Here is a 26,362-nt window from a genome sequence, read left to right on the forward strand (position 1 = left end):
TTTTTTTTCCAAATAACGAATTAATCAGAACAAATAATATCAATAATTGAGACAAAATTTAAAATTGATTAATTTATTGTATAAATTGTATAAATTAAATATTTAATAAAAATAAAATCTAATTTTTATTAATTTATTAATCAAATGAATTAGTTTGTTTGAACATATAAAGTGTTTTATAAATTGTCAGGAAACTTGAATATTATATGCCTAAAATCGTATTGACTATTTAAGAATTATAAACATTGTTAGCATAAGAAATCAGAATAAAATATTAAAAAAAAAACTAAAATAGAAAAGTAGGCCAGAACATTTTTTTCAATCAATTAAAAAACTAATTGAATCAATTAAAAATTTAATCAAATTTGTAAACTTAGGTTCTAAACAACTAGATAATTAAGACAAATAAAAAATTGCTTAAATTAAAATTAAAGAAGGAGAAAAACATGTTAATTGATAATTTTTTCTGTGTTAAAAATGCGAGTATAGCTATGAAATTCGATATACATACGTAAGTTTGTTAATGTTTATGGTTTAAAAGTTGAACACAAATATTTTAATATTTGGTTTATCCGAAAGGGATGTATCCATAATCGACTTCAGCCCTATTTCAAATATCAAGCTAATGTTAATTGGGGAGCATTCCATTTACGGCATACGGTTTGATGGTGGGTATATAAGATTCAGCATAGTCGAATATAACACTCTTACATGTTAATTTATATAATTTCCAATCAAGATTATTAATGAACAAAATAAAATGTTTGTGTTCTAAAGATTATCAAACGTAAAAGTATAAAAGATTATCAAAAGTAAAAAGAGCAGATTTTAGCAATACTATTATCAAAATGTCCTTATTTTACATTTTTGATTAATTTAGGTAAAACAAATTTACTACATACACAGAACCGAGGTCATATTTGTATCAAATAATTAATGCACGATGATTAAAACATCATTTGATTTAAATAATTATTTCATATTTTCTAAATTTATGTATCTTTTCCTTAAAAAAATCCTCTCACCAACTCTCTACATTCCAGCTTGTTTTTAACAACTTTATATAAATAATTTGTAATATTTTTTACCATCATATTTTTCATAATAATTTCCCTGTTTTTAATCTTTTTAATTAATGTCCTCAAACTACTAAATCAAATTGGTGTAGCAAAAGAGTAATGAAGGCGGAAAGAAAACGAGAAACAAGGATAAAAATAAATTGTATCTTTAACACAGAGTATTTTTTCAAGTACAGATTTTAATAAAATCTCTACAACTCAAGAGAGAATCTACTTTACTGGCTTAACAAAGTAACTAATGAAGAAAATAATTTCCATGACAAAAGGACCGCTAAGTAAAAAATTATTTGCCAAGGTTTAAGCCCTAAACCAAGGCAACATTATCACTGATAAAATACAAACATATAAGAAAAAAATCTACAACATTTGAAGCAAAGGGTTGCTATTTTTGCTGTTGTTTTTTTTATACTTTTTACGCTTTTCTTTTTAATAAAAGCTAAAAAAAAGGATGAGTGATAAAGAAGGTGGTTTTTATACAAAAAGAAAAAAATCTAGAAAAAAGGTTATCAATAGCTAGTTGTTGTTTTTGCTTTTTCTACTTCAAAAGGGTTCCTGGGAGGCCAAACAATGTTTGTAGAAAGTCAATTTTGTGTTACTTGACATTTTTATGCAAATTAAAAACACATTTTTTTAAACATAAAAATAATAGAGAAAATAATCAAAAAACAACAACGTAAGATAAAAATTGTTTAACAAGATAAAAGAAAGTGGGAGTAGAGTGCAGATATTTATATTAGAATTTAGTTTTAATGAGTCAAAAATGTTCAACATGACCTTTTCACTTTTGGTTTGATTTTTTTTTTTATTTTAATTTGCTTCTTCAACTTGTTATTACTTTTTGAGTAAACTTTTTTAGCAGACCTCTATCATTCAACAATTTGGTTTGTTTGTGATATGTTTATTTAATTTTATTTTATACAGTTTTTCTTTGAGTATAAAAAAAATAATTATATCTATTTTTTTCCTTTTTCGCTGGCCCTTTTTTGTGGGCACTTAAATAATGGTATTAAATGATTAACTAAAAATTAAAAAAAATATATGTATCTTCAAAGGGTCGGTATCCTTTAAATAAAAATTAGGCCAACGAAAAATTGTTTAATAAATTTTTGACTTCACAACCACAGAGAAAATATGGCATAAATTACATGTAATTACTTTTTTACTTACGTTAAATAAATGTTGAATTTTTTTCTTCAAATTTAGGTTTAGAACTATGTATATATTTTAATGACTTTAATAAGATTATAGAAATTTTATTTTAGAAACTAATTATGCATAACAGAAATTCTTTCTAAGAAATGTTAAAGATAGTATAATAATAAATATAAATGATATTATAGAAAGTCGCTTAAATAAGCTAAATAATTTTACAATATGAAAAAACCTTAAACCTTAAATTATGTCAAGTTTTTTTTTTTTAATCTAATCATATTAGTATTTTTCAATAAGGAACAATGTTCCTAGTTGAATAGAATTTAGTGATTTGAAAATATTTTACAGATTGAATAATAGCATACGACAATGAAAATATATTAATAATTATGAGCGTTGTTAGGATGCTTGCAAATATACATATTTTTCAGATTTTGGGTTTATAACATACTAGCTTTACCCAGTGTGCTTTGCTACGCTAAAAACAATATAAATAAAAAAATCCCATTTAACGATTTTGAAGATTATAACTATAATAGTTTTTTTATATAGATGTCATTCAAATTATAGCAAGTTTGCTAGTTTTTCTAAACGTTAATTAAGATTTAAATGTAATCCATGAAAAATTTGAATAATCTAATAGTTTCCCAGATATACGAAATTTTGTATTTAATTTATATTGGAGATTCCTATTCCCCATTGAAAGTTCGCCCATTTTTCTCTAAATGTTCACATGAATGTCAAAATTCGTCATGTAAAATTTAAAGATTCTAGCTCTAATATTTTCTCAGATATAAAATTTTTTCTATTTAATTCATATGAGGGTGCCAAGCTCCCCTTGATGAATATAAAAGTTCTTCGTGAAAAAATTTAAGAATCTCGTTCTATAAATTTCTATGATAAAAGAATTTTTGTATTTAATTCATATGGGAGGTGCCGGGATGGAGGCTTCAAGACCCTCCGAATAAAAGTCCGCTCTTTTTCCTCCAAAATGCTCAGATGAATATTTAAGTTCTTCGTGCAAAATTTGAAGTATTTAGTTCTATTAGTTTCCCAGATAAACGAATTTTTGTATTTAATTAATATGGGAGGGGCCGCTCCCCTCATGGGTAGTCCGCCAATTTATTACCAAAAATGTTTAAATGGATGTTAAAGTTATTCGTGCAAAATTTTAAGATTCAAGCTGTAAACTTTCCAAGATAAAGGAATTTAATTTATATGGGAGGTGCCACGCCCTCTAATGCTAGTCCGCCTACTTTTTGTCCTAATAAAAAGTAGCCTATTACCTATTCCAGACATACAGAAATACGATGTGAAAATTTGAAAATCGGTTCAGCCGTTTAGTAGTCTATAACGTTCAAACATACAAACATATAAACATACAAACAAACACACATTCGTTTTTATATATATAGATAGGTAATATATGGGAGTTTTGACCAATTATGGACCGATAAAATAAAAATATTCGTATAATGATTTTCATTATTAATTAATGAAATATGAGCGTTTAAGTGATTTCGTATAAAGAGTTTCGTTATTAATTAATAAAATATGTGCGTTTAAGTGATATTCGGAAGTGGGCCTATCCGGAAAAAATTTCGTAGGATAATTCCTATGTACACAAAACATATTTCTGTCGAATTTTATCAATAAAGCTTTATTTGACAATGAAATATATGCGTTTAAGTGATTTTCGGAAGTGGACCTTATATAGGAGCTATTACCAAATATGGACCGATCTGGAAAAAATTTGATAGAATGATTTATATGTACATGAAACATATTCAAGTCGAACTTTTTCCCGAAAGCTTTATTATTCAAAGTAATATATGCGTTTAAGTGATTTTCGGAAGTGGATCTATAATGGACCGATCCGGGAAATATCCGGAATGATTTATATGTACACAAAACATACATATTTAAGTCGAATTTTATCAAGATAGCTTTATTTGAAAATGAAATATATGCGTTTAAGAGATTTTCGAAAGTGGACCTTATATGGGAGCTATGACCAATTGTGGATCGACACAGATCTACGTTGGTAGTATTTCTATTCATATTATATTTACATGTACAAAATTTTGTGTTGATAACGGTATACTTGAGGAAGTTATTAATGATAAACTAATTTCCGGGAATATATACCTTTGTATGAGGGCTATGAGTAGTATTGGATCAATTGTTATGATTTTGAACTTACTTGATCCCTTGCAAAAAAAAAAAAAAAAAAATAAAATAATGTGTTACAAAATTCATCGAAATATCTGCTGTAGTTTCTGAAAAAACTACTCACTAATTGAAAAAAACTTAATTTTTTCGAGGGAGTCTGAAATTTTTACTCATAACTTTTTACATCGTGAATCAATTTTTCTGATTTTCAATACCAAATTGCTTAGGACAATAAGAAATATCTTAGGTGAGTTTGGTTGATTTCCTTTGCATTGTTTTAATGTGAGCGTATTTTACACAGACAGACAGACGGACATACGGATATAGCTAAATCGACTCAGAATCTCAAAAGGACCAAGAATATATATACTTTGTTGGGTCTAAGATGATTTTTTTCTTGGTGTTACACACGGAGTTACAAAGTTATATATACCCTGATGGTGGTGGAGGGTATAATGAGTAAGAAAGTATAGATGAATAAAAGGTACCAAATGGGAACTACTGTCAATCTTCATAAAATTTTGTAATGCAGTATACGTGTATATAAAATTTATTTATGCCGAATTTTGTCGTAATACTAGTGCTTAAATGTGAATGGGGCTTGATGTATGAGACCCGTTCATTACCAAAATCGGTAGTACCATTTATGTTTTAGTTAATTTTATACATAGTGCTATTTTCTGGGTCCGGTTGCAAAGTGAAAAAATTTCCAATTTCCAAATTTCCAAAATTTCCAATAATATTCGTCTTTGGAGCAATAGCCAAATACGAAAGTTTTAAGGGAATTAATTTTTAGAACTATTCACATGTGTTTATTGAATAAAAAATACACTGATATTTTGCAGTATACTTAATAATTATTAAAATTAATTAAATATTACTCATACGTCTATTAGTGGATAGAAATTTCGATGATGAATGCTTGTGTTCAGTATAAATTTTGTAGATTTTCTATTTATTTTATTATTCTGAGATACTCATTTTCCTTCAATATATGCCCTGAATTTCAGCTGTCGCTATATTAAACTCTTTTAATATGAATAGAAATATTTAATACTAACATTCCATAATAAAAGTACGTAATTCAGCTAAATTAACTTGCAGGATCATTTTTGTATATTTCTCTTTCTAGCTAATAAAGTTAATACTCAAATGGTATTAAACGATTCCAACACTTTTACATGTAAGAGAATGACATATGCCAACATTCATAGAAATTTTTTTCTCATAATATACTCACTTATTATTACAATAAACGGAGTATAAGACATATTGTGCGTAAAAAATCTGTTAGTAGACGTATTTATTTTTTTCATTTCCTACTTTTGTTTTTGTATGTCACTGCAAACAAAAACTCACACATGTCATTGTCTTTGAGCAAAATGAATATAAAATAAGGACGTAGTAATATAGAACTATGTAAGTGTGTATGTCATTCATTATCCATCTTTCATTGTGTATAAGGTGTCATTTACATTTAAGTCAAAATTACTAGTTTTTTTTTTTTTTTTTTGTAAAAACATGATTTTGATGGGTTAGATTCCTTTTTTAATTTTTTAACTTAAGTATAAAGGTGCATGTAACTATCAAATACAAATACAAAACTAACTTATTGATGTGCGCTTAAGTGTAAGGCCGAAGGGAAATTTAAATTTTGGACAGTTTTTTGTTTTTTTTTTTTTTTTTAATTGGACTTAGTCCATTTTCTTGTCGCTTTATCTTTCAAAATTTCAAAGGGGAAAGAATATGTTTTTTATTTATATGGGAAGGAAGTTGTCAAGTCTTGCGATATATAGCAATATTTCTTCAATATAAAAAGGGTATACCAATTGGCTCAGTATCAATTTCTATGTCCATCCGTCCATATAAACCTGTTCCTTAACTGACTCGCTCGTTATCTCTCAAAGGTGGTCACATAAATTGCTGTTCTTCTGTTTTCAACGGTTTTTCGACTCACTCACACTGGTGTAATTTATAAGTTCCAGGTTATCTGCATTAACCGCTGCTTTCGTTTTACCTGAAAATGAGGTTACGTTTTGACTATTGGAGAACGTTAAAACTCTTGAACTTTTATTGGTGATGTTAAATTCAAAAGTCAGCTTTAACCTAAGCCTATTGTTTTTAAAGGAAATCGCACCCGAGATGGCGTAGACAGTATTCGTCATAATTCATGACTGACCCGTATTCCAAAATCATAAGCTTCTTTTGTGTGAATTCAGTAATGAATCACATCTACTGAAATAAAATAAATTCTTAAATATTTGGTATAAATTTTTTAAAGTTTACAAAAAATCCAGTTAGTTGTCCTTAATTAAATTTTTCTACAACTACTAAAACTGTCACAAAAAAAAAAACGTTTTACTTTTTGTTGATAAAACAAATATCACAACAACAAACGCATGCAGAGTTTGGCACACATTCCCCTACAATAAAGAGAGAAATGTTGTAATTGTTTTATTTACTTATCCCTAATAATATGCCTTGTTTTTTTGGGTGACAACGTTGATGGTCTTGGCTTGTCTAGCTTACATCCTCTGCCTCTCTAGCCGTTTTAGATTGTAAGTGTGTATATGTTTGTTAGTTTGTGAGAGCCTGTGAAAACAAGAGGGGTTTTCATTTATTTCATTACAATTCTATTATATTTTCATATCATTTATTTAATACTAAATACGTATGTCTGTCTGACTGTCTCTTTTTTGACCATTTGTTTGTTTGGGTATATATGTCTGTTAAAATGTCTGTTGGATAGAGTATGTACTTATGTGTTTCTGTCTGTATGTCTTTGGATAATTAGATTTGTCATTGTGCATTAGTTTTGATTTTATTATTTGTGCTGGTTTGCTGCTTTCGTTCTTTTTCTGTGTAGTGCCGTTCCCTGTGATTATTTTTATGCGTTTGTTATTTGACATTTTCATTTGTTTGGTTTTTTGTTGCTATTTTATTTTCCTTTTTGTATTGTGATTTTTTTTTCTGTTGGCTTTCTGTATTGTTAATTCTATTTAAATTAATTAAATGTAATAACACATAATGGTGGTTTTTCTATTAAATTAATGTCACTTATATTTGATTATATTTTAAGTACAATTTCATTTATTTTATTAATTATTTAGTCATATACAAACATATATAAATATGTATGTATATTTATAAATAACATTTTACTTACTTGTGAAAATCCTGTGACTTAATGTGTTAATAAGAAATTAATTTAATTTTGCTATATTTTATATTGTATTTTGTTATAATAATGAATGTTGTAATTGTAATTTGTACATTAACTTAATTTTATGTTTATATGTATGTGTGTGACCTAAAATCATACTTATGTGCAGGCTTTTAGAAAGAAAAGTTCTTTGTTTATTTTATTAGATTAATTTACAGAAATTAAAATTTTTGCAATTAAGGAAATTGCTAAAGTTTGTAAATATTTTTATTAAAAGAACATATCTACATACAATAGATATTAAGATTGGATTTAATTACGACAAAAGTCTTTTAACATTGGTTTATTTAATTTAATGTTTTGCTGCATTTGTATAATATACTAACTAAGTCAACAGAAACTATTTAAATGAAACTGAAAGAAATTTAAAGAAAGTAAAATTTTACGAAATTATATGACACTTATCAACAACCAGTAAACATGCAAATTTTTACTTGATGCCTCACAGATATTCTAAATATTAAAATTTGTATCAGAATTTAACTAAATTATATTTTTTTTCATTTTTCAGAACTTCCCGAAAAACGCCCTCAATTATTTACTGAACACACACGCTATGAACCTGGCGATATATTAAGAGCAAATTGTAGTACACCTCCCTCCAGACCTAAAGCCGAGCTTAAATTTACAATTAATAATATGGTGGTAAGTACAAAATCTTTACTGCTTTTAAAGTAATAATTAAAATAAAAATAATAAGTATGAGTTTTAAAAGATATTAAATTGAATTTATGTTATACATAAAAAACGTTATTTAATAAGGCAACCTACTTCTGTGCTTTATATCTAAAGGACAAACGCATCTTTCCGTACCTTAGATGCAGCCATATTTGAATTTTTGTTATTTTTATACCATACACCACTATAGTGGGGGAGGGTATTATACGTTTGTGCTGATGTTTGTAATACCTTAAAATATTGACACTAAATAGTACTAGATTTAGAATGACTTTTTGGGTCGATTAAGCTAGGTCCTTCCGACTACGTGTCTATACCCCCGGGGCATGTTTCCTTGATGATAGATCCCATCTTGGTGTATTGTAATCCCGGGGTAAAGAGGTGCTACCAGTACCTGTAGTCTGCCGGGACTATAAACTGGTGTTTACATTTTACTGCCTGGCTAGTCCTCGCATGATTTGGAAAGGGGGTCTAACTAGAGAACCACATGATCTGGTACTACGGGTGGCCAGTTGGCCACAGGAGTTGTCCTGGCTGGTCAGTTGATTGAGGTTCCTTCAGGATTTTTACATTCTTTGTTACTGATCTTTTTTTCAAGATAAGGAGCGCACAACAGGCCCGATAGTGGCATCCTCCTATCAACCTACCTACCTACTGATCGGTTCATGAAGAGGGATCCTGATTTCTTATCTTGGGTATTTCGGGCTACCAAATACGTCTCTAGGTGCTGTTGCCAAAACAACAGAAGCCAGCTCAGTAGTGTGGATGGACGACTTAAAGAGGTTCAGGAATGCACTGGGGTAAATCTTTAGATGATGAGAATGTTTATAAGTATTCCTCATAACATCAATAGGGTGTTTTCACCTGATGTTGGGTCGGCCCCTTCTATTGACTCTAAGCAGTTATTGCCTTTTCCATTGTCGGGGTTAGATTGAGCTTGCTCATGACACCTTTCCTTCCCCAATGAGGCTAACTGGCAAGAGATTAGATATATCGAGTACTTCAGTAAAGTGCTTGTACATGGACCGGCTTAGTCATATAGAAAAATTGCCACCTGATAATTTTTATTGAAGAATTAGGGGGCGATGGTAGACCGTTTACAAGGCATTCTTAACCAGTGATCGGGTCTCATATGACCCCAGCTCCCATACAAAGCCTCTTCAGAAAATGACTTTAATGTCCACAATTTACTTATAAACACTAGTACCACGATGAAAATTGGCACCAGTAAATTTTAAATAAATCCAGCCACACATTTTTATAAGAATCGGTCCAGTCCGAATTTTGATCTAGCCACCATTTAAAACCTATTTCAAAAAGCCAGTTTTTAATTAGTAAATTCCTCAAATATGTTTAAAATTCAATATTAAGACTAAATTCAATAAATATGGTACTATATAGTCGAACATATCCGGCTATACTGACTTACTTCTTTTTCTTTTACAAAACCACCAGCAAACATCTACAATAGAAATAGTTTTTTTTTTGTATTTTTTCTCTTTATTTTTTTATTTTTGCTAACAAAAGTAGATTGTCGTTTTAACACTAAACGAACTGAACAGCATGCAGACTCTTTATATTGCTTGGAAAATAATATAAAATTCAGTATTGTATTAAATAAAAATATTCTGTTAAAAGTGACCTCGTTTTTATCTAAAATTGGGGGTGAAAATCTCAATTTTTTTTAATAAATAATAGCGAATGTAAAAAATAAATTACAATTAAATTAAAAATAATATGAAATTAAATTTAAAGCCTCAGAAATTTGGAAATTAAATTCTACTTTCATTTTAACCTCTAAGAAATTATTATTATGCTACACAATTTTTAGAAACTTGTAATTCTTATTTACTTTTTAAACTTTTTCCGTCTAACAAAACTGAAATCAAAAAATTTTTTCATAAAATAATAAACTCTACACACCGCACAATGCATGTTGACTTAAAATTCTCTCCAAAGACCGCTCGTTTAACCTTAACATGTTCTTCTTTAACCAACTTCTACTTATAACTACAAGTATGTGAATGATACTTGACCAAAAACGTGGCCTTCATGTCATATTAAACGAAAGGTTTTAAAAAAATTGCTTTCTTTAACCGAACATAAGAAAAAAAAAAACTACCTTAAAATTCAATAGAATAACATTATGGAAGAGCACCTGTAGTTTACTCTAACGGTTAAACATAATCATGATCATACAGTGTTTACGTGTTTTTTGTGTCACACATTCTTATGAACATGGCTTTTTATAATGGTTATTGCAAATGCCATTACCACTACTACAACTACAACATGGTCATTGTAAGGCCCAGAAGTTTTACAAGTATTCTATGCATCCCCTCTCTTAAATATAGAACTAAAATTTTTGACCCGGCCTTTTTTTATCCACTAGAACTAATGTGGTTTAAGTTTGAATGTGGAAGCTCAATTAACTTCTTTCTATGACATGTAAATGTATGTTGAAATATCAAAAAACTAATTCCTTTTTGTGGATTAAACCCTTATAGAAAGACAACCACCCGAACTTCAGGTATATTATACAAATACATGCTTACATATTGTGTTTAAAGATGTAGTCAGCGTTGGTAACAAGTGTTCATGCAGTTGCATGCATGGAATACACTATTTTTGTTGTTTTCTCAACAGTTTATTGAAAAATTATTCGTGAATTCAAAAAATCTTAACAATAAATTTAGAGCTTAAAAATTTATCTTTATCTGAATTAGTTTCTAGATTTTATTAAGATATACTATGCCACAGTATATATAATTATTTAGAAACCTCGAAAATCGCAGGTCCGGCTTTACTATTAGACTAATTATTTATAATTTGTATTAATTTGTTTTTCTAAAATCCTGTAGCACATGGAACCAACTGTAAGTGATTATATTGCAGTAAGCGATAACTTTTACTGATAACTGTACAAGTGAATATGATAAACCATCATAAACCGTAAAGGTCTCAGCGGGCAACTTATAAATGTACTACTTTTCTAGCTGGTTGGAATGTATTATAATCCAGTAGTTTACATTTCATGTTTTTGTTATTATTGTTACTTACTTTTTCAGCAGCTAGTGCTTGTTTTGTTATTGTTGTTTCAGTTATTTTTTTTTCTTCCTCAATCAAAAACACTTCATGTGTAAAGCACTTTTCACATGCGATTTGTGTTGAAAAGCGACAAGAGACATTATTTAAAGGTGACATGGCGCAAATAAACAACAAAAACACTCACTCACACATAACTACACCCGTCACATACCTACATACATATAAGGCGATAAAAGCTACCTTAGATACACATGTATACATGTGAATAATATCCATCTCTTATAAGGAAAACCACAATGGGAAATGGGAGCCGTATGTAGTTGCAGTGCTAGAAGAAAATTTAAAGCGCTTAAACATTATAGAAGAATTTCAACAATGGAAACTGACAAATACTACTGTAATTTACAAGTAAGTTTAAGTAGAGATGCTCAAGCATAAAAGCTTGAATATCTAGTCGTGAAGAGTTTGTGTTGAGCATTTGAAATGGACACACCAGCTGTACACGTCTATTGAAAAAATGAGAGAAATAAACAAGTGCTAACACAACCAAAAAAAAAATGGCGGAGATTCTATAAGTTAATACATTTCCGCCAAACAAACATACATATTTTACTTATTAAAACTTGAAAAATGAAAAAAATAATTTTAGTTTATTCGGTTAAACTTATATGTACATATGTGAAACAGATATTAAAAAACATTGAACATTGTAAAAATTGACAATAAGTGTGATATATGAAATCTATCTACGAAATTTTGCAAGTATCGGTCAAGATATTGGAGCAAGGAATTAGAAAAATAAAAAAACACACACACAGAATTTGCAGATTTTAGTATATTAAATGTATTTTGGGCAGCAAGATCCCGCATATAATTTTAATACCCACCATCATAAAAGATGGAGATAGAGCCACAAAAGTATATATATATTCTGGGCCCTTATTAAATTCTAAGACGATGTAGCCATGTCTGTCCGTTGGTTCGTCCGTCTGTCTGCCTGTTGAAAGCACGATAGAGTTCGAACGGAAAGAGCTAGAGTATTGAAATTCACTATAGGTAAGGTTTGTTTGATATTGAAATGGGCAATATCGATCCAAAATGCTGACTCAAAAATACGTGAACAATTATGAAATATATGTATCGAAAGCTAAATTTCTCGTTTATATAAAGTACTGTACTTTTAGTAAAAGAGAAATTTTATACTTGTTTTTGTGTTAAAAGTCCATTTGTAGTCTATGTGATGTGTGGTTACTGTCTCCAAAGAGTTAATTGACTTCGTCCTAGATCTTGACCATATCAAAATAATTAGTCACTGATCGAATGGCTAGTATGGATATTAAGTAACTAGTTTGTAACTGTCTTACGGAACAGCTAGAATGACTATCACTATTTATACATTGGCATTATAACTCGGAGATCACATTTGAAGCAAGTATTAATAACACACAATTACAAGTAACTACTAATAAACAGGGAGTATAGAGACACGAAAAACGAATCTGCAAGTAAAGCATGTTGTTGTGTAAGTACAAGTTATTACCTAGTTTTTGCTGGGATATAATATACGCTTATTTTTTCTTGTTCCTTCATTCCTTCCTTATAAGTTTAGCTGTGGTCTTGTGGTGGTATCGTAGCCATGAATTAACTTCCTCTAGGGGCTACTTGCACTCATATTATAGTACACTTAAAACATTTGTCCTTGCCTTTTGTATGTAGTTCTTTTCTTATTATCGTTATTTTTAAAGGTAATAGGCCAACAGTATGTAGTACAAATGACATTTTAAGAACGGTCTTCTATTTGTGCGCTTAAATATTAGTTTTTTCTAGAAGGGAATAAAAAAAACGTAAGAACTGTGTTAAAGTGAGTTTTTGGAAAATGGTCAAACAAACAAAATTAAATATTTAATGTGAATTCTGTGGCAACATAAGAAAGTAAATAATTCGTTGCAAAATGTATAAGGTTTTAATATATTTTCAGTCACTCTATTAAACATATATATAACTCGTTTTCTTTAACTTATAAATCAATTATTAAAAAAAGAAAACTAAATTCATTTAAGAAAAATCACTGAATCTGAAAATTTTTTATTCACTTCATATATATTTGGTCAATGTCGATTGTTTATTTTATTCATGTCTACTTGAAAAAATATGTATATGTATGTATGTATACTATTTTTATGAAAAAGATTTTTTCTCCAAGTAAATTCACTATCCTTTCTCACACCATCGCTATGCAACTCCTCTATGCATGGTAGTAAAACTACAAGTCATTTCATATTTTATGCTGATAAATTACAATTTTTTTATTATATCACGAGTATACATACATAAACATATGAGTGTATCTATGAAGTTGAGAAATCGACTATAAACCTTTATTCATATATACTGTATAGTATGTATATATGTATGTATGTATATATTGACGAAAAAATAGCTGGTCATAAAGCTGGAAAAAGCGAAAAATCAAAAGTGATAAAAAACCCAATAATTTTTCTTAAAGGTCAATGATCTGTTAGGGGAAAAAGAAGTGTTAGTTATGAAAAATAAAGTTGAAAAATGTTGAAGGCATTAAAACCATTATGATGATTTTTTTTTTCTCACTCTTTGCCGGAAGCCATCAGTTTCATTCATGCTCTAACATGTATATTTCATAAATTTGTTTTTTTTTTGGATACCTTTTTCTTTATATGGAAAAATAAAAAAAACTCTTTAAGACACACTTTAACTCTGACATGATGGGTTTAAATTTTATTTTATTATTTTACGGAGTTTTCGTTTTTTTCCTCGTACAGCTACAAACACATGCTTTAGTTGAATACATAGAATTGGTGTTTTATACATTTTTTTCATTTATATAACTTTAGGTAAATAGTGTTAAAATCATAAGCGATGATGTCGGTTATGTTAATTCTTCTGCATAAATGAGTAAAATATTGTAAAAAGAAGTTGAAGTGGATGTGGATTATAGTAAATCCATACTGGGGGCAAGAAAGTTTTAATAAAGATAGATGTTAAGATTTTTAAAGTTTAAAATGCTGAGTTTTTCAACTGAAATGCAAAAATCACTTGTTTTATTTAATTATTTAGATAACTGAGGCACAATTGTGATAAAGCTTAAAAAACTTTATGACAGCAAACATTTCGAATAAAATTAGTCTGAGAAATCTCTAGTTCAACAAATATCTCTAGAACAGTTAGAGGATTACATAAAACGACTAAACTCCTTAAATATATTAAATGTTTTGTTAGTTTTTTAATCGAATTCACAACTTTAATTTTTAGCAAAGTCCACATAAAATAAGAAAATAAATAATATATGTTTGTGGTTACATATACATACACAAGTTGTAAGTATATCTAAAAACTAGTATATAAAATATATGCTGATGATGTGAACGAGATTATCAGTATGATATTTGATAGTAGTTTTCGTTTTTCTTCCCCCTTATTTTTTCTCTCCCATAACATTTTGATGAATGATGTGTTACACTTTGGTGTGGAAGAGTGAACATTACTTGAGGAAACAAAAGAGGTGGCAAGTATAAAAAGGAAATCCATATTTTACTTTCACATATATTGAATCCCTTTTTTATGTTTGATTTTTGTTTCTAGATACATATGAATGTATGTAAATTATTTATTTACAATTCAACTGTTCACACTTTTAAGAAAAAAAAAAAAAAACTATATAATGCTTTTTATCAAAAGAAAATTTGGGTTCAAAAAAGATTATTTATTATGAGCTCTTTTCCTTTAATTTATTTTTTTTTGCATATCATTTGGGTTTTAATGTTATAACTCAATTTCTTGTATGCTTTTAAATATTTTTGGAAATTTTGTTAAGACCGTTTGTATAATTTTTTTTGTATGCAACATTCATCAATAACATTATTTTGTATTGATTTAAAACGTTCAATCATTTGTCCCCAATTTCAAAATTAATTTCGGTCTGTTGTGAATTATAATAGACTCTTTTACGTTTTTCTATTTCCATAATGTTAATGAAAAAATACAAAGATATTCATGTATGTATTTAAAATTCAAAATTAAAAAAATAAATATATATTTTTTTTTAATTTAAAGCCAACATTTGATTAATATTTATTTTATTTCTACATAAAAAAATTCATCATTTACTTCTTCATACCACTCTTTTTGTCACTATGAAAATATTACATTTTCACTTTTAATCCAAAGAAACTAACAATAAATTATTTTCCAAGTATTATTTACATATATCAATCAATTGCTTAAACTATAATACTATGCGACTAAAATAAATACCTGGGAAGTGGTACTATTATCCTGAAAGGTGGATTCGTGTAGAACAAGAATCTGTTTTTGAAATTGGTCAAACACATCCAATATCTTGAGATACGGGTAAAAAACCGGGTTGTCATAACTTTAAGCACTTATAAGTCTTTAACTTAGTTGAATATAAACCGATTCGAATTTAGAAAGCAGAAGCTGAGGCCTTTATAAGGATATATATGATGATTAAGTAACCTGAGAAATATGTGTGCATTTAATCGGCAAAAATTTTTTTGATTTTAGTTGTGCACGATTTTCCAAGTTTGTCGATGTATTTAAAAAGTATTTTATTTTTTAATGCATTATTTCTTAATGGATTGGAAAACTTTGTCTGTTCATGAGTAAAACGCAAGTTTGTTTTTAAAAATCCGTTAACTATTGACAACGTTATTGATCTTTTTCTTAATAGAAAATTGTCCAAAAACTTATTTTCTGAGGAATGCTTTATCTGGGGGATAAATATGGGCCGATCACGATGAAATTCATAACTTTTATAAAAACCTAAATTCTTCCACAAAATTTTATGAGGATCGGTCCATATTTAACCCTATCCCCCATGTAAAGCATATTTTAGAAAATTTATTGTTGAACAATTTTTTTATTAAGAAAATGATTAATAACGTCATCAATTGTTTAGATTCATCTAAGTTAAAGACTTATAAGTGCTTAGAGGTACGAAAACTCAATTTTTACCCACATCTCAAGATTTTGGAGGTGTTTGGCAAATTTTAAAAACAGATTCTTGTTCTACTCAGATCCACCTTGCAGAAAAATAATTTTCGTTTATTTTGTCTCACTGTGTAATTCAACACAGAAAAAATTATCAGTAGTTTATTTTCAATTAACATGTTTTTCTCTTTCTTTAGTTTTAATTTAAGCAATTTTTTATTTGTCTTAATTATCTCGTTGTTTAAAACCTAAGTTTACAAATTTGATTAAATTTTTAATTGATTCAGTTAGTTTTTTAATTGATTGAAAAAAATTTTCTCGCCAACTTTTCTATTTTAGTTTTTTTTTTAAATATTTTATTTTGATTTCTTATGCTAACAATGTTTATAATTCTTAAATAGTCAATACGATGTTAGGCATATAATATTCAAGTTTCCTGACAATTTATAAAACACTTTATATGTTCAAATTTGATAATAAAGTGATATTTTTTGTAAATGCTCAACGCATTGTTAAAGGTCAAGCATTCCTTTAACATTGTGAGTAATCAGTTAATAATTTGATTGTTTTAATCATCAACTTAATTGGTTTTTAATACATTTTCTACCAAACAAACTAATTCATTTGATTAATAAATTAATAAAAATTAGATTTTATTTTTATTAAATATTTAATTTATACAATTAATGAATTAATCAATTTAAAATTTTGTCTCAATTATTGATATTAATTGTTCTGATTAATTCGTTATTTGGAAAAAAAAAAGTATTTTTTAAATTTTTTTTACAAATTTGATAATTGATATTATCATTTTGGTGATAGGTGCAAAACTTGCTTGATACAATTATTTTGATAATTGAAACATATTTTTATATTTTTCTGTGAATATATTGACTATTTATTTGTTTATTTAATTTTTATAAGATTTTTCTTGAAATGTGCAGAATTGTTAAAAGAACTAAATTCCCTTGTGATTTTCCAAAGTAAGAAAAGGGCAAACAGAAACAGTTATTACGCAATGTGTTGCATTTAAGGCAGTTGCTTGTTTCGTTACTCTAAGGAAATGTAGGAAATTGCGGTGTTGTGATGAGCAAGTGATTCTTTTAATTATGGAATATTGAAAATGTTATTTCTTAAAAAAATTTTTTAATAATAAAAATTCTGTAAAAAAATTACAACTTATAAACTAGAAGTAGAACTATTTTAATTACCAGGAAATTTTTTCTAACATAGTTTTCTATTTTGGTTTTGATTTCAATATCTTCTTTAAACCTTTTATTTCGATTTTTAATTTTTTTCCAAATCATTGTCAAAAAATAAGATTGTCAAAGATAAGATAGTCTTAGAACGTTAAATCTATAAAAAAAAACCCTTGTGCATTTTCATGTTAAACATGTCTTGATATAATGTTTCGCAACTTAAGCAAGTCAAACATTTCTCCCTCTTAAGGTATTTAACTAAGTAAATATTATAAAGTTATAACAAACATGAAATAAGTAGATTTGCACTTGGCCATCACTGTTTGTTGCAATAATAACAAAATTTCATATAATCTACAAATAAGATTTCTATGATTGCTATTTTGCAATCTTTTTCGCTATATATATACGAACTAACTAAAACACAAAGTTGATAAAATATTACAACATACTTGTACAAAGATTTTCCACTTTTCTTTGCTTATTATTTTTATTTCACAGATTCTCAAAAGTTACCTCTTACTTCTTCCTACGTACTTACATTCTCTTCTTTAAACCAATATTATATCTAATAGCATAAGAAACTATAACTGTTTCGTAGGTATCTGTGTATGTGCATCTTGAGATGATAAATTTCCTTTAATAAAATAAGTAAAGGAAAATCGAAAAATCGTTTGTTACAGGTTATCATCACTAACGAATGTATGAGATTATGTAGTTTAAGGTGCGTGTGGCTGTGTGTGATCAAGTACATGTTTTTGTTTGCATTTGTGTAATAGAAATGAGAGAGAAAAGTACATTTTACGATTTAACGGTAATAACTTGTTAAGTTCTTTTAGAATTTATGTAAACATTATTGCAAGTATTACCTGGCTCTCTTGTAGTACAGTTTGTAAACTAAATCGGCAGAGAGATAGAGTGTGTGTGTGTGTGTAAAAGTTTTAGTTACGTACAGTTAGTAATATGTAACGGTGTAAACACTAATACACTTTAATACTTATACACATATATGTTAACATTCATAAGTATTCTACACACATACATACATACATAAATAAGTCATCATGTATTTTAGACACATGTGGTTTGCTAGCAATTTTTGGTGATGTTCTTTACACTTTTACTACCAGTATTTTTACCTTGGCTCTTAGTGCTACTGACATAATGCAGTATTCTTACGTATGTATACATATATATATTATATGTATATTATACATTCTAACTGATTGCAAGTTAAGTGGACTTTAAAAAGTTACTCAAGTAAAGGATAAAACTTTAACAACTTTGATTATAGATTACACATTAAGTATTAAGATTTCTGCTGTGTTTCTTATGAAACTTCTTATTGTTGTTCTTTCTACAGTTATTATTTTATAGATAAATATTAGTTTAAATAATGAAATTTTTTTTAATTACAAATAATAAATCTTGTTTAAAATCGTTTAGTTAAGGGAAATTAATTTCCATAGCTTTTTTTTATTTACTGTGGATTGAATTGTTTGTTCATAATGTGGAAACTTAAATTATTTAAAACATTGGCACGAGGTGAAGAGTGTATATACAGTGGTTTTTACGGCAATTTCCGGAAAAAATAACCATGATTTTTCTAGAATGCTGAATATATTTGCGATGTTTCAGATATTTCCATTATTATGCTACTTATAATTGTTGGTTTTGGGGATTTTATTTATATCTTATTTAAGCACAAAAATAAATAAGAAACAAGTAAGAAATTATAGTTGGGCGAGGCCGACCATATAATACCCTAACCCTGTTACAAAAATAAAATGTGATTTAGTTTTCATAATAAAGCAGTTAAGTTAAATTGTATCATGCCTTGAATTATACTTAAGCCATTTATTGTTGAATAAAACGGTGGATATTTAAGTCAAATTTTGGGGCTTTAAATAGGGTCTATGGCCAAATGAGACCCTATATCAAGCCTTGTATAGAACTTGGTTTTGCAGCTTTTTGTCGAGATACGATATTAAACATAATTATGAACTTAAAATCCCTATTCGACTACTTCAGTTGTATGGGGCAGGCTTGGGGGGTAATGGGGTACATTTTCAATTACAATTATATTTTAAGTAATTGTAATTGAAGCATTACCAATTACAATTACATGTAATTGTAATTGAAGTTTTGCCAATTACAATTATTTTTAATTGTAATTGATGTTTTGCCAATTACAATTACTTGTAATTGTGAATTTTGTTCCTTATAATTACATGTAATTTGTAATTAGTAATAACTAAATTACATTTACAAGTAATTGTAATTGAAAATTTCAATTACAAATACAAGTAATTGTAATTGGCAAAACTTCAATGGACCGTGAGAAAATGGACCGATGTTAACCATTTTCAATAGGCTTTGTCTCCAGTACCATAGAAGATCATCACTGAATTATCTTCAAAATTGCGACCTGTAGTTTTATAAGGTTTACATGGACGGACGGACAGACGGACGGACATAGCTAAATCGACGGACGGAATAAGAAATTGATATAAAATTATAAAAACATAACATGAAGGGTGTTAGAGAAGAATTAATCCTCGCTTCTTGTTAAATTAAATGAATTGGAATATAGTAAACCAATTATATTTTTTCAATAAGAGCCGATTAAATTTGAATTGAATTTTATGTATATATATCAGATAAATCTTGTCTTTAGTTTAATATTTCTTTGAATTTTTTATTAAAAATTACTCTTCTTGACATAAAATTTCCTTAAATTAAATTAAAAATATTTCAAAAAAATGTGTTACATTAAAATCTGACTTAAATTTAAACTCTTAAATACTTGTAATAAAATGCATAAGACATACATTTAAATTCTTTCGAAAACCATTTAGAATTCTACAACCATTAATAATATAAAGCAAAAAAAGAAAGAGGAATCTAAGTTTCTAACTAAACATATTTTGTTGAAAATACTAATGAAACTAAAAAAAAAAAATAAAAAATAAAACGTAACCCAACAATTCTATAAAAAGGAATGCAGTTGTGGAATAGTAAAAAAAGAAAGCTAAAAAAATAAGTCATTCTTTAGCAAATGTATACATAGTATATTCAATATTAAAACAACTTTACATTGGTAGTAAATGATAAATGATTTGAAATCTACTAGACCACAATAACCACAAACGTAACTTGTAGTGAACTCAAACTATAGTTAAAGTGTACTCTCATACAAATGACAACTGATTGGATAGATTGCTGTTGAATCTAACACACAAACACCCAATATGAACTCTTCTTTCCACAAATATAAAAACACATAATATATGTATTTGTAATACCAATATTTCGATCAGATTGAAAAAATAGGAGTTAAACGAAACTTGAAAAAGTATATTACCGATCAAACAGAAACGAAATTTTATGCTGTGCATATCAACATTTTTGAGACAAGGACCCTATGTTTTTTTTCTATTTGTTTATCTTCTTCTGTCCATTGAAATTTATAGAGATGAATACAAGTTCTGTGGTAAAAACACAACCATGGTTTTCTATTTATTGGATATTTTTTGTGTATATTTTCGTTATTTTTATAAGAGTCAAAGCCAAAATTACTCCTGTCAATTGAACGTTTCGTATCTACACAATGGGATGCTTTGGTATTTCATGATTGAGGGTTTTAATTAAAAAGGAAATCATTTTTAAAATATTTGTGAACTTAAGCATATTTATGCGGTTGTATTAGGTATGAATAAAAATTGGTTCATAATTGGGCATAGCTTCCACACAATGCCTACATTTGTTATCCTCATAAGCTTGTATATGCTTACTCTAATTATCACCATCCAGATAATACAAAACCCACAAATAACGTAACTTCCGTATATGAGATGAGACAAACTTCAATTCTATAAAAACAAACTTAAATTCTATAAAAAATAACTTCGCTTAAGTATTAAGAAACTGTTTTTTATGTATTTTCATATACTAAACATGGTTTAGATTAAAAGTTTTGAACACTTCTGAAAATGACAAAAGTTATCCGAATAAATCCCATTTTATCGTGACAAACATAACATTTAAAAATATTTGAAATTGAAAATTAACCTTTAATGGATCTTTATCTTTTCACATTTGTATGTTTTAACTATTATTCCCAAAAGTACTTGAAAAATAATAAAAACATTTTAAATAAAATTTGTGAAAAAATAAGTCTGATATATTACTGAAACTTTCCATTTTGATTTATCATCGTAGTGGTTAAGCAAAGCTTTTGAATCTTTAATTTAATAAAATTTGAATCTTTTTCTTTAATAAAGTTCGAATTTATATTTTATAGATGACTTTTAATTTTTGAGTCATGGTGGATTTTTTGGTGAAAACACATTTTATTAATTAGTCCCATGGTGCTACTATATTGCAACGTTTTGAAGGGTTAAATATAAAAGTTCATACATATGATGGAAATATTTTTTTTTTTTTCTTATTTTCGTTTTTTTCTTCTGTTTTAATTACAAACATTTTGTGCTGGAATTTCCTTCGTAAAGTAGCAAACAAATTCTAAAAAAAATCTAAGAAAAAGGAAAAATATGAAACATTAATCATTTGACTTGTAAATTAGCAATTAATAACATTTGAAACCAAAAAAAAATGAGAAAAAAATGTGCAAAATAGAGAAAACACCTACATACGTGCAAAAGTAGAAAATAAATTTTCAAAAATTTTCATAGATGTAAATCAAAGTTATTTAAAGTTTAGGTAGGTGTAGTCAGGCATATAGCATATATATAAAGTAGCACACAGCTTTTGGGAAATGTAATTTAAGAAAATATGTTTTTAATTTTACACAAATGCCATTAGCTTACATATGACTAAAACAGATACGGAGAATACAGTAGAAAATATTTAGTTACCAATACAAATATGTACACACACACAGTGTAGAGAGAATATAGGGTATGTGTATATTATTGTGCATACATATGTCAGTGGCAACAATTTCATTTTACTGAAAGAAATTTCCCACCTTCCTGCTACAAAACGAAAATTTAAACAGAAACAATAACAACAAACACAAGAGTTTGTGTATGTGGTTTGATAATAAATAAATTAGTTTCTCTTCGAGATAGATGTGAGTGTGTGTTTGTTTTGGTTCCTGTTTGAATGTGATGTGCAAGTTAGAGGATAGTTTGAAAAGGTATTTTAATAAAATATTCATACTAGCTTAAAGAATGGTCTGATAGATTTTCTTTAAACATAACTATTCTGATTGAAATTCATTGGTTTTCTCTAGACTTATACAAAAGTATCGTTTACAAATTTAAGTCTTATTTCATATTAATCTTTAGTTTGGTAGTAATTATGTATTTGTGCTGATAGCTTTAATAAAGTTAAATCCCAATTTTGAAATTAATTCAGTTTAATTTATTATATCCATATTAGAAGTGCTGAGAATAAGATAAGATTTTATTCAAATATTAAAAAAATATAATTAGAATGCCATTATTTTTAAAGAAATTAAAAAAAGTATTATTAATACAACTTACCAATTTGCAATAGATTACTGCTACGATTTTCTCATAAGCCACATTAGTTGAAAAAACCAATAACTGGTTTTTTGTTGTTTTTTTTTTTTCTTAAATATTTTATGACATTTTCAAAGGTAGTCTCAGATTTTTTTCATATTTCCGTTTTTTATGGACCGATTTTGCTGATTTTCAATAGAAAATTTCTCGAAAGTGTGTCCAACAGAATGATTGAAGATTTGGATCCCGAAGATATCTGGGGTCTTTAGAAAATTGATTTCAACGAACATACATATGGACGACCGATAGGCAGACCGACGGACATAGCTTAATCGACTGCGCTATCTATAAGGACTCGGAATATATATCCTTTATATGGTCGGGAAATTATATTATAGAAATTACAAACGGAACGACAAACTTATATATACCCTTCTCACTCCCCCCGGGCATGTTTCCTTGATGATAGACCGCATCTTGGTGTATTGCAATCCGGGGGGAGAGGGGAGCTTCCAATACCCCTAGTCTGCCGGAACTATAAACTGTCTGGCCTGGTCCTTGCATGAATTGAAAAGAGGTCTAACCATAGCACCACATAATCTGGTACTACGGGTGGCCAGTTGCCCACAGGACTTGTCCTGGCTGGTCAGTTGGTTGAGGTTCCTTCGAGATCTACGTAGTGGATGTGATTGAAACTTAAATCGCAGGAAGGGGGTGCTTGGTTAAAAGACTGATACATATAATTTTCAAGATACATTTCTGTTATCGCTCCCAGATGCTAGGAGCGATCCGTGTTTCGGATTACCAATTACGTCCCCTAGGTGTTGTTGCCGAATCAATAGAGCCATCTCAGTAGTGTGGTTGAGCGACATACAAGGTTCTTGCCACCTGATTTCTTCATTGAAGATTGAAGGGGCGGCGGTGAGTAGTCCCAAAGCTCAGCCAGTGGTTGAAAAAGACCTCCGTGAGATAGGCCAACACGCCAGGTACTCACGTATAGTACTTTGACTTCAATACCCATCTCACGAAAGTGAAGGGTATAAAAATAAGATTCTAATTTTAAAGCTTCAAACCAAAAGTCCTCAATTTAAAATTTCTTTTAAGTTTTCTCTCGTATAAATAGCTTTTATTTAGTGTATGTGTTTGGTTGTTTAGCAGTAATGTTAAGGAATGAATTTAATTAAAAAAGAATTTCTTTGAAGTTATAATACATACTTGTGTACTCGTATGTTTCCTTAAGGGAGCGAAAACCTCAATAACACAAACTTCAACAACAAACGGGAGATTATAGTAGAATTAATTTTACCTTTTTTCTCGTATATACATACTTATGTTTACAAGTACATGGTAAATGTGGCAAACTCATACGATGAATTATTCCCCTGGTATCAGTTGTACAAACTTTGAAAAGAACACTTTTCAAGAAAACAAACAAACAAACAAACTTTGTTAGAAAAAACCAAAAAGACTAAATTCCTTAGCCTCTCTGTCAGTTATATAAAAATACATATAAAAAAGTATACATATGATCCATACACATACTCTCATGTATATATGAATTTCTATGTTCATTTAGTATCTTTGTCTATTTTGTTCAGTTTTGTATATTTGTTTTATATATTTTTCATTTTTTCCAATTTTTTTCTTTATTTATTTATTTTTTTTTCATTTATTTGTTGTTGTTACTTTTTGCATTCTTGTGGCGTCAAAGAACCTTAACGAAGATAAATAGTTGAACTTTTCGTTGCCAAATTTAGTGGAAAATTGAAAAAAGCTTTTTAATGTGTGTAAAAAGAAATATATTTTCATATTTATCTAATGTTAAGATTTTTTTCATTATTTTTTGGCAAATGCCATTCGTTTGTATTTCACAACTAATATTTTCAAATATTTAAAGATTTATTTAATATAAATAATAGAAAAAAACCAGAGAGGCATACAAAATATTGGTGTATAAATTTTTTATTTATATTTATTTATATATTTTCTAGCAAATTAAACAAAAGACTAGACTTTATTTTTATTTGAAATAAATTCTAAACAATGCGTTTTGTGCTGTCTTTTGAAAAGATAAATATAATGCAATGAAAATATAATTTTTTGAGGATTTTTTAAGAAAACAGTTAAACAGGTTTAATACAAATTTTTAAATAAAAAAGTCTATATTTCATCAAATTCAGTTATGTAAAAGAAATCCTTGTAATCAACACATTTTAAGGCTTTCCATAAAGAAGTCATTAAAGCATGCCATGTGAAAAAATATGAATTCATATTATTAATTATTATGAAAACTTTCCCATATTTAAGCAAGTACCTCTTAAATATAATATTTTTCCTTTAAACTGTTCGATAAAGGTGGAAAGAGAAATAAAATTTATGTACCATAAGTAATTAAATTTATGATGTAGTTGTTAAAAGATTCATTTAATTTTTTATTTTTTCATAACGTCAATGCGGCAAATGCCTTGTGGAGCAACTGCCACCAACCGTACAAGCAGTCATCTCGTTCATTCAATCATTTATTGTATGAATGACAGCTAATAATATCAATGGTTTTATTTCAGTTTTCTTTTTTATTATTTAAGACACTCATTCTGTACCACATTCAAACCATACCATATTTGACTGAAAAAAAAAGAAAAACAAAAGCATTTTTACTTTCATTCAATCATTTGTTTTAAATGGTACTTGATTTTCAGTATAAAATTTCAAAGCAAATCGTTGATTGAATTTCCTTGAGAATTGTGTAGAAAAATACAAGAATAAAGTCTGCTGAAAGTTCGTAAAGTGAAAAGAATTGAATTAAATTAAATTTGTATGAAAGAAATTTTTATTTGTTAAGACGAGTAATTTTAAGGTTTGTGGAATTTGAAATTAAATACGTAAAGAAATTAGACATTAAACGATAAGGTTTTTTTGTGCGTTAGAAAATTTATTAAATTGGTTTATAAAATTTAGTTTTCAGTAGTAGTTAGAGATTTTAAATAGTTTATAATATGAAATTATTAAGCATTATAGTGAAAGGCCAAAAATAATAAAAATTTAGTATTATAGACATATATTGGTATACAATGGATGTCTATCGGTTAGTTACACCTTTCTGAATCGACTTAATCATGTCCGTTTGAAATGTGAAATATGTCAATCAAACAAGTCTCTACTTTACTTTCGTTAAATCTTTACTTCAACTTTATTAACAGCTAAAACTAAAAGCCCATAGTAGCAGACCTGATTCCAGAAATCTAACCTAAAATCGTATTTTTCAATATTTCTAAACGTTGATACTGCTTGTTTTTAAAAATATATTTTTGGCTTAAATTTCACTTAAAATCAAAA

The 26,362-nt window shown here is 27.8% G+C and overlaps 1 protein-coding gene across 5 annotated transcripts in view; it reads left to right on the forward strand.

Annotated features, from left to right (window-relative positions):
* LOC119606928 overlaps positions 1 to 26,362 on the forward strand; it is a 201,539-nt gene that overhangs the window by 159,830 nt on the left and 15,347 nt on the right. For all 5 annotated transcript variants that reach the window (XM_037960599.1, XM_037960601.1, XM_037960600.1 and 2 more), the window contains one exon: positions 8,138 to 8,271. In XM_037960599.1, the coding sequence (XP_037816527.1) occupies positions 8,138 to 8,271 (134 nt within the window). The remainder of the gene's footprint in view (positions 1 to 8,137; positions 8,272 to 26,362) is intronic.

The sequence above is a fragment of the Lucilia sericata genome, unplaced genomic scaffold (genome assembly GCF_015586225.1).
Source record: "Lucilia sericata isolate MDLA Ls3-8-SP2 unplaced genomic scaffold, ASM1558622v1 Contig000636F_arrow, whole genome shotgun sequence".
Lineage (NCBI taxonomy): Eukaryota > Metazoa > Arthropoda > Insecta > Diptera > Calliphoridae > Lucilia > Lucilia sericata.